Source organism: Curcuma longa, chromosome 8 (assembly GCF_044706935.1).
Source record: "Curcuma longa cultivar G26 ecotype Majalengka, Jawa Barat chromosome 8, ITB_CL_G26_1.1, whole genome shotgun sequence".
Classification (NCBI taxonomy): domain Eukaryota; kingdom Viridiplantae; phylum Streptophyta; class Magnoliopsida; order Zingiberales; family Zingiberaceae; genus Curcuma; species Curcuma longa.
Window position 1 is genome coordinate 275,001 of NC_133868.1, and position 10,628 is coordinate 285,628.

The 10,628-nt window shown below is 39.0% G+C and overlaps 1 protein-coding gene across 1 annotated transcript; it reads right to left on the reverse strand.

The window, feature by feature from the left end:
• Positions 1–3,511: 3,511 nt before the first annotated feature.
• On the reverse strand, positions 3,512–6,594 carry LOC141833128 (uncharacterized). The gene is made up of 3 exons (XM_074720511.1): positions 6,170–6,594; positions 3,985–3,996; positions 3,512–3,953 (listed from the first exon to the last, which is right to left on the reverse strand). Exons 1-3 carry the CDS (start codon positions 6,587–6,589, stop codon positions 3,624–3,626), a joined length of 762 nt encoding a protein of 253 aa, XP_074576612.1. The 5' UTR covers positions 6,590–6,594; the 3' UTR covers positions 3,512–3,623.
• Between the last annotated feature and the right edge of the window lie 4,034 nt (positions 6,595–10,628).

The window sequence follows — 10,628 nt, forward strand, 5'->3', positions numbered from 1 at the left end:
AAAGCAAACCAAACAAGCTAACGATCAATCCGAAAGCCCTGAGTGTCTCACACTCCTCTTAGTGCTTCTCCGATCGCATGATCCAAACTTCGAGAGATTTTACAAGCATAAAAAAAGATGATTGAGTAAGAATTATTGTTCTGAATGTTGACCTTCATCTCCTTTTATTAGACTAAATCTGTTGTTTCGACTGACCTTAAAACCACATTCGATCGATTGAACTTTGGTCAAACCTGATCCAAAGACCAAGGCCTTCGCGATCTAGACCAAGCCCCATGATATCATAGTTATTAGTTTTTCTAATTGATTGAACCTCTTATTGGTTGACCAAACCTTATGGTCACCTAAATCACCTGAACCCGGTTCAGGTTCTTTCAGTGGATCAGATTTATTTTTCGATTGATTGAATCAACTGAGGTCCGGTTCAGTTGGGTTGAGTCTGGTTCACTCTGGACTTGGTTCGGCTATGTCTAATTCATCTATCTTGCCTTGCTTTGGTCTTAGTCTAGCTCCAACTTCTTGCAAAAGGCCACCATGCACACAACCATACAAATAAACTGAATCCTTTAGTCTACCTGCCCTACTTGGCTTACTTGGTTCTTGCTTGGATTTCACTCTTCCATGACTTTTTATACTATCTAGGGTTCACTCCCCTAGGATTTTGTAGGATTATGGGGATCGATATAGGAGGTGTATATCAATTGTCGCTTTCATCATTTTCGTGCATTCATTCTTTCCATTAAGATTGTTATTAGTATAATATACAAAGGAAAGAACAAAGAATGACACAAGAGTTTTACTTGGTTACCAATCTCCCAGGGTTAATACTCCAAGGCATATGTACACGAGGTGCATGTTTACTAGTTTATCTCCTTTCTGAAACTTTTTGAAGGCAGAGAAATCCTTATAAGTTTGATAGTACAATCAAAAGTATAAGAAATAAATCACGTATATAAAATTACTAACAAACAAATTTATCAACAATCAGTTTGGAAGCCCTGATTATCTCGCACTCCTCCTTGCGTTTCCCCAGTCACACGAGCTAAACTTCGAGAACTTCAACAAGCATAGGAGATGTGTAGTAGTAGAGAGATTGATTATCTAAGCTCTAATCTCGAGGTTATTTTATAGGCTTCATTCAGTCGACCTATAAATCTCGTTCGATCAATCGAACTTAGTCAAACATGATCCTCACGATCGAGTTCTTCGCGATCTAGACCAAGCCAATCAATCTCATCGTTATCATATTCTATCGATCTACTAGAACCTTTTTGGTCAACTGAACCAATCCACATCACCAACCTAAGTTCAGACCCACACCTAGTCAACTAAACCCGGCTAATTTATCGGACTAACTTGTGATCGACCGGATTGGAACCAGGTCGATCGGATTGGTTCGGGTCCAGTTCTACCTAGGTCAAGTTTGGTCTAATTGCGTTCGATTGTGTTCGTCTGCTCTCCATCTTGCTTCTAGCTCCAGGTTCATGCTAGACACGCATATCAACACACCAATCAAATACAACAAAGTCTGATCCTGTAAGTCTACCTGATCTATTAGGCTTACTTCTTGCTCGAAGTTCACTCCTCCAAGACTCACTATTTAAGGTTCATTCCCTTAGGATTTTTTCTTTGTCAAGCATCCGGTCACCTTGACCTACTTGGATTTATCACTTACTAGACATCCGACCAACTTTGATCTGCTTGGACTGTACTCTTGCTAGTCATCTAGTTAATCTTAACCTTATTAGACTCTTTCTTTGATAGTCATTAGGTCAACCTTGACCTGACTAGACTTTTCCTTTGCTAGTCATCTAGTCAATCTTGACCTGACTAGACTTCTCTTTGTTAGTCATCCGATGAAGTTTGATCTGACTAGACTTCTCTTTATTAGTCATCCAGTCAACCTTGACCTGACTAGACTTTTTACTTAACTCACTTCAAAATATCTACTCTTGTTTGGATCAACCCTTGATCAAATATAGGTATATTGTCAAACATCGAAACTCTAGAAGCTGATTACACCAATAAAATTTTCCTTTGTCAAATATCCGGTCCACTTGACCTGTTTGGACTTGCCACTTGCCAAACATCTGATCATCCATGGTCTATCTGGACTTTTCCTTTGACAGACATCTGGTCAACCTTGACTTTTTTGGACTTTTCCCTTGCCAAGCATCTGATCAATCTTGATTTACTTGGACTTTCCCTTTGATAGTCATCTAGTCAACCTTGACCTGACTAAACTTTTCCTTTGCCTAGGTTATTGACACACTTTCAAATAAATGGTCAACCTTGACCTATTTGGATGAACCCTTGGTCAATCTTGATTGAATGCTAGACATGGGAAGTCCAATAGGTCAAAAGGATCAGATGTTTAACAATGATGAAATCCTAACAGGTCAAAGTTGACCAAATGCTTGGCAAAGTGAGAATTCAACCTTGATGAGGCTGAAATAGAATTAGTCAACTTATTCATGAGTTGGTACTTGGGAAACCACTAGAACTCGGACTACTTGAGCGTGCAACTCTAGAGTCAGTACTCGAAAATCAAACTCAGGGTGCTCAGGCATGTGCACGTGACTTAGGAGTTGATACTCGGGAACCCACTTGAACTTGGGCTGCTTGGGGCGCTTGGAGGACTTAGCAATCAGGCTCAGGCAAGTCAATCACGATCTCTACCACTCAAGAAGGCCACGTCCTCAACCTAATCGACACTCGGGAAGGTTGTGACCTCAACCCACTCGAACTCTATAGTCAATTGCGACTAGCGTGAATTGTTGTGCATAGTCGACTATTGGGTTTGAGCAGTCGACTGATAAAGTTGCGAAGCGAATAGAAAGTTTTTAAATCGATTTAGGAATTTGACTGATGATGCATCAGTCGACTGATGTAAATAACAATCAATTAATGGTAAATAATAATTGACTAATGTTGATCTGGATGGAGTTGTTGGACCGACAGAGTAGGACAACATTTGGATTTTGACTAGATCAATCGACTAATTGTGACAAACAATTGATTGTTGAGTAGAAAATAGTTATAACAATAACCCTATCAAAGAAGATTTCGTAGAGGATTTCAATATTGGTTTCTAAAGATTTTGAGTGAAAGTGCTATTGCATTCTAGACTTTCAGGAGGTAATTCAAAACGACCATAAAGTGACCAAAGTCAAGTTTATTTGTGTAAACTTGTTTGTTTCAATTTATCTTGATTTGATTTGAACTTTTGTATTTGGCTTGTATTATTTATAAGAACATGATTGTAAAAGATTTCTCTACTTTCAAAAGATATTCGAGAAGAAGAAAACATTGTGGTGATATCGCTGAGACACTAGACAGTGGAATGAGAACCAAGAGTTTCGAATCACATAAAATCGATTTGTGCTTGTGTCATTTTATTTTTGTTTTTATATTTCCGTTGCATTTAACTCGCTGTAGACGAGCACAAATGAAAGATACATTTCTAATTGCTATTCACTCTTCTCTACAAAGTTACCAGACCTAACAAACACGACCAAGAGAAAACATGCATAGTTGGATATCAACTTACACTATATTTGCATAGCTAGATTTTGATGATATTTTGGTTAGGCAATACACGAAGTGATCCACCCTACTCTCTTCTAAAAAAAGCTTACTGAGTCAGCTTGAGAGGAAAAAATTTCCTTACTATCAACAATTTTCAATTCTTCATCAACCTTAGGACTTGAGATTGAAATATTGGCATTGAGAATAGCAATGCATTCAGTTGGGAGACGAAGGAAGGAATTCATGAAATGGTCATCAATTCGATCAACGACTGCAACACCAACCAACTTGCACCGCCCGCCTGTATCCAATTTCTCTCCCTTGGCTTCTCTCATAGTTCCTTTCGATTCCTCTGATGTGAGCACTGTCTCCACCACCAATGGTGGAGCTTTGTAGATGCTTCCCACTGAGAAAAGAAAATTAGCCTTGAAAAAGCAAAGAAATTAGCCTTGCAAATTGAAGCTCTACCTGCAAAGAACATTAGCAACTCTAGCAAATTAGAAGCTAATTAATAAATATAATTTGTAGGTTCGTAATGAATATGCACGAATTTAAATCTAATTCGTTTTCCTCCATAGTTATAATTTATAAATGTAATATATATATATATTTATTTATATGACAACTTTTGACATCTAGACAGCTATTCACTATTGACATATTAGCCAAATTTAAATCAAAATTGAATAACAAACAAATTGATGATCCCTTAGGAGTCAACCTTCTAAACAAAGATAGATTAATCCTGTAAGCATTTTCCTTTTGATGAAATTTTAAGTCAAGATAAGATAATATGAATCAGAATTGATGGCCGAGCTAGAGGGGTGAATAGTGATTACAATTTGCAAATATAATTCTTATACACTTGCTATCGAGCTATAAAAGTCAAATACAATTAGCATAGCAGAAATAACATAATAATACAAACAAGCATACAACAATCACAAACACACGGATTTATGTGATTTGACAACCCTCACGCTCCTACTACAATAACAACCAAGCCTTATCCTAATAGGTGAGGTCAACTATATAAATCATTCTACATCATTGAACTGTATCCCCTATATTATCATTTATATTTAAATAAATTTTATTTTATTTTATTATTGCTAATCAAGTCTTCTTTAAGCTTCCTCTTGATATGTACATTTGTACATTTTCACATCGCCTAACTAGAGCATCTATTGATCATCTACATATATATATTGTACTATTTTAAACATGTCTTTTGAAGTTTTTCTCTCAATAGATGTAACCCCCCACTTTCTCTCTAATACTGCATGACCTATTATTCGTCAAAAGATTACTCCCCAAAAGCGCCACTATTTTTCTCCTTCTCGATCAACTACTAGAGATGAAGAAACTTTTACAACTTTAATGATTATAGGGAATACAAAAAGAGGAATGCTACGGGAATACAAGGTTTCTAATAGGTATGACCAACACTATTTAGCTAACCATGAAATCACATTGAAGTCCTCCTTTTATAGACTTCGAAAGCTTACTATGACTTTGTCTGGCATCCAACAATCATCTGGTTTGTACTATCAATCAACTACTCAGTTGCGATTCAACCATTGTTGCATAGTAACGGCTCCTTTTTGCTTTCCACATTAATAATCAATCGATTATTCACTTACCAACGATTGGCTATTGCCATCAGTCGACTATATAGTTGACTTAGTTACGAACAGTCATTTTATTCATTGGCTCCTTGGACCTAGTCGACTACTCCATTAGTTAACTAATGTTCATCATTAATTGATTGGTCAATCCACATACATTGAAGCTCTTTATAGTATTGAATTTTCCAACCACAAGTCAATTGATCTCCAATACTGTTCAATTAACTATGACCACTTCTAAGGTTAATTCCGCCTACAATAAGTTCTACTCTTCATTGTGATAGATACAGATCACTCAATTCTCCTAACATATCAGATATTTACCATTGTAGCTTGAGTTTTCTCCTTAGCCATCTCGTGTTAGGTTAGTTTGACCTTCAGATGCACAGGAGCTCTCAACTATTCCATATGCAATCCTTCATCCATTCACTTATAAAGTTGACCTCCATCAACTATCATCCTTGCTACCTCAATGTTCGTCGTTCTACGACCCCTCAATCTACCTTATGTAAATCTTCTCCAATTTCTATGAACCACAAGTCATCCAGCTGCCAATTTGACCATGCTAAATCATTGCTCAAGAGCTGCTCCAATATCATCTCATTGCTTCTTGTCTTACGATCCCTCAGATATCTTATATTAATCCTTCTTTGATCTCACATTCTCATTCAACGACAAACTCACATTCGGCTATGCAGTGAAACTAGTTTGGGAGACCGCTTATATCCTTTGTAACTTGGAAGTGTAACCTGACTGCATCTATGTTACCAAAGTGGAACCAGAAAATGATCTCATGAGCATGACGCTGTACTTGATTGGATCATGAGCTAATCAAGAGAGCTAAAGTTATCAGGAGTTCTTGTCCAGTTATACGGATTGAAGTAGTTACTGATTGATCAGAAATGAACTCATTGAGTTCTTTATCAAGATCATTGGAAATGGGTTTGAAGTCATCGATATCAAATTATGCAACCAAAAATTTAAACTGCTAGCGAGTTTAATCAGCTAGTTACCTTTCCAGTGACTCTGCTGATGGTTCCCTGGAAGAGCTCCGGTATAATGACGATATTGAGGAACGGCGGCAACGGTAGACCCAAGAACTTGGTGGTCGTTCCACTGAGAGGCGGGATGTAGAGCGTGGTGATGTCGAAGGAGACCTGCAACGCGTCGCCGCCAGCCTCGGCGGCGGTTGCGGTGCCGATGCCACCCTCCGCGTTGTACTCGAAGTCGGGGTAGCGGGAAATGCCCAGCTTGCATCCTCTCAAGGTCTCGAATTTGAGCTTGTGCTGCAGTAACTCCGCGTGGCCGCCGGAATCCTGATTGCAATTGCTAGGGATAGCGGCGGAGGAGCAGGAGACCACCGAGCGTGTTCGACGCATGAATCTCGTAGCGTGGAGGAGTGCGAGATTGGAGGAGTTGAGCGTGGAACTCATTTGAATAGGGTTCTTCAATTTGTTGAAGGTAGTGGAGTAAGAGCAAAATACAAAATTTAAGATATGATTTCTTTTCTCTTTTAGATTTTCATGACCTTATCTCTTCGAAAATCTTTAAGAGAAATTGATATGTGGTCATGGAGAAATCTCCCAAATACAAAAGTAAAATAAAATATAATTAACTATCAAATTTGTTTCATCCAATTGAAGTCATCACGTTCCTCGAGATTTCTTCAAAGTGTACCAGGATTGATACATAAATTTAATACGATCCCTAAGAGTTTTCTCAAATTTAACATAATTTTAATTTTTCTATCTACTACAATCTTTGAAACTAAAGAGATGATATGACATCCACAGTGTATTTGTCAATCCACTAAAACGCAAAGTTGGATGTATAAGGCGTTTCTAAAATACAATGTTATTTTTACGGTAGCTCCACTGCCAAGACATCGATCTCTGTTGGCACTCAAGTCGAGAAGTACAATAATCCTCGAGAAGTACAACTAATCCAATCTAAAAGCAATGTGATACATTGAATAAAATTGAATGATGCATCACAAAATCTAATTATCACAATCTATAAGGTTAAACAAATCAAATTAAGACAATGACAAATTAAAATGACTGACCTGAATCAAGAATTAATGTCATTGTATCCTTTGTCATCGGAGAGAATTCTTGTAATGTGAAACTGAGTCTTCTATATGAATGAACAACAACCATACTCCTCAATGAAGAAAAGAGGAGAAAGAAAAAGAGTCAACCAAATCTTTGAGATGCCCCAATGAGTTTTGACTTTTTTTCTTTTATACCTTGACCCATCTTGTAGGGACTATCTATTGGTGTAAGGAGCACTAGGTCTGACCTTGGAGTTTTAATATTTGACAATACACCTAAGTTTGATCAGTTTGACCAAGGATTGATCTAAACAGGACCTAATGTTTGGATGTGAATGAAATCAAATCAGGTCAGTTTGACTAGAAGACTAGCAAGAAGTCCTAGTCGGTTAGACCAGGCAAGAAAAAGTCCTAGTTGAGGCTAGGTAGGGAAAGTCCTGATCTGTAGGATTGGGCAAGGAAGTCCTAGCTATAGGCTAGACAGTGGAACTCTTGGTATGGAAGACTAAGCAGAAGTCTTAGCGGATCAAGTACACCAGGTGAAAGCCCATGCAGGTCAGGTGGACCAGATACAGACAATGAAGTCCAGGTAGGTCAAGTGGACTAGATGTCTGGACGGAAGTCTAAGCAGGTCAAGTGGACCAGTTGTCTAGCAACAAATCCTGGAGGTTAAGGATCGAGGTTAAGTGGAAGTCCAACAAGTCTGGAGGACTTGGTTGGTAGGTAAATTCTCCTGAGTGGAGTGGATAAGGATGCGTTCTCAGAGTGGGAATAGTAGGCATCAGTCTTGTAGGATCGAATAAGCGCTAAAGGGGAGGTGAATAGCGCTATCTTTTAGCGATTTTTTTCCAATTTTGAAAACTCGTAAATCGTGCTTGTTCGTTTCAAAGTAATATGCAGCGGAAATAGTAAAGACAATTAAAAAGTAAGATAGCACACAAGGACACGCTTTATTTTTACTTGGTTCACAGCCAATGACTGCTACTCCAAGGCCCACGATCTTTGATCGTTTACGATGGGCAACTCATTATTGAACTTTTTTCCTTACAGAAAAGAGTTGTAACGATTACAAAAAAGTCAATACGATAAAAAAACTTTATCATAATTAAACAATACAAAAATTAAACCGTTACCAAAATCAGAGATGAAGATCTTGCTCCTTTAGGCACGACTTCGGTATTACGACGGCTGCTCAGGTGTTGCTTCTTGCTCAGGGTGTCATCGACTCGTTCTTGAATAACTTCAATTGATGTCTCGAACTGTCTGTTCGACGCACTTTTATAAGGCCTTCCAGTCGCCTAGATTCTCCTTCCAGGCGACTCCACGTAAATCGTCGATCCGCCATCTTCACAGCTGACTCAGCTTCTAGTCGCCTGGATTCCCCCTTCCAGTCGACTCCGTGCTGACGTGGAGGATATGAATGGATTTAGTCTTCCACTGCGATTATTCGAACCCGAGTTGCCTGAATTCCACCTTCCAAGCGCCTGGACCGTCCGGTCGACTGGATTCCTGATAGAGTCGCACGGAGTCAAAATCCTCACCTCTCCAATCTGCATTACAAGTTAGTCCCAAAATACTAAATAACAGATTAGATAATAGTTCGAAGAACTATTAATTGGCCTTAACTTCAGGTTTCTAATGAAATCTTGGGTTAGACCGACGCCTACAGTTCCACTCCGGGAACGCGTCTTGACCCACTCCACTCAGGAAATTTACTTGAGTTGCCAACAAGTCCTCCAAACTTGTTGCACTTCCTGTTGGCCGATCTGAGATTGGACATAAAACTAAGCATAGAGTATACATGATATTACTGCACAGACCCAAGAAACTAAGAGTCCAAGCATGGATTCCCAAATCCAAATTGGTGAATCCAGTTGGATTGAACCAATTTTGGATCCCCAAGGATCAAATACATTATTTGATCAGACCCAATAGGGGTTGTGATCTAGGGGATCTAAAACCTTGCATAAATAAATTAACTATTTGCATATTTTTCATATTGTTTATTATTTTTATTTTTAGAACAATCTAGGCTAGGTAAGGACTGAATATTGTAGGATCGAATAAGCGCTATAATTTTTCATCGGTTTTGAAACTCGTCAATCATGCTCATTCGTAAATCAAAGTAATATGCAGCGGAAATAGTAAAAACAAATTTAAGACAAGCACACAGAAGGACAAGCTTTGTTTTTACTTGGTTCACAGCCAAAGGCTGTTACTCCAAGGCCCATGATCTTTGATCATTTACGTATGGGCAATCCACTAATGAACTCTTTTCCTTACTAAAAGAGTTGTAATGATTACAAAAGCCAATACGATAAAATCGTTTATCATAATTAAATAATACAAAAAACTAAATCATTACTAAGATCGGAGTTGAAGAAGAAGCTCTTTTCGGCGCGACTCCGGCGTTACTACGACTGCTCGGGTGTTCCCCGTTGGCTCGCTCTTGAATAGCTTGAATTTATGTCATGAACCCTCTATTCGATGCGCTTTTATAAGGCCTTCCAGTCGCCTGGATTCTCCTTCCCGGCGACTCCACGTAGACCGCCGATCCGCCATCTTTGCAGCTGACTCAGCTTTCCAATCGACTGGATTCCCCTTCTACTCCACTCCGTGCTGACGTGGAGGATATGGATGGACTTTGCCTTCCGCTACGATTATCCGAACCCGAGTTGCCTAGATTCCACCTTCCAGGTGCTTGGACCATCCAGTCAACTAGATTCCGGATATAGTCTCCCGGAATCAAAATCCTCGCCTCTCCAATCTACATTACAAGTCAGTCCCGAAACACAAAATAACAGATAGACTTGTTGGACTTCCTGCTTAGCTATGTGGTCCTTGGCCCCTAGGAATTTACTGCTAGGCTCTTGGTCTTCCTGACCCCCTAGACTTCCACCAAGCCTTAGTCCTCCTAACCTACTTAGATTTCGCCATGCTTCCCAGCCCTCCTGACATTGCTTGGACTTGCACATGGTGCACTTAACCTGCTAAGTCTTCTGCTTGATCCTCCAAATAAGAACTTGCCCTTGCCTAGCTACAACTAAGGCTTTCCTGTACTCCCTGCACACTAGATCAACTTGTTAGTCCAAACACTTAACTTGAACCTCATGCCATCGTCAAAACTAAGATTCGATCATCTGGTGCTTCCCGCACCAACAGTTTCCCCCTTTTTGATTATGGCATTTGAGTTTTAAGTTAAGAAAATAACTTTATAAGAGAGAAGAAAAATTAAGTTCAACTCATGAAAAAATTTCATGCTAATGCAACATGATATGCCTGTGTTAATATTAACTCCCCCTGCTTTCAGGGCTCCCCTGAATTTATACTTATTTTGAAATAAGTAGAGTTTTTAAAAAATAGTCTTTTTAGTTTTCTCCCCTGAACTTGACATGACTAATTTTGATTAAATTGAAGCA

Bases quoted from the DNA above. Each gene is read 5' to 3' on its own strand.
- LOC141833128 (XM_074720511.1), bottom strand. From the start codon at position 6,589: ATGAGTTCCACGCTCAACTCCTCCAATCTCGCACTCCTCCACGCTACG.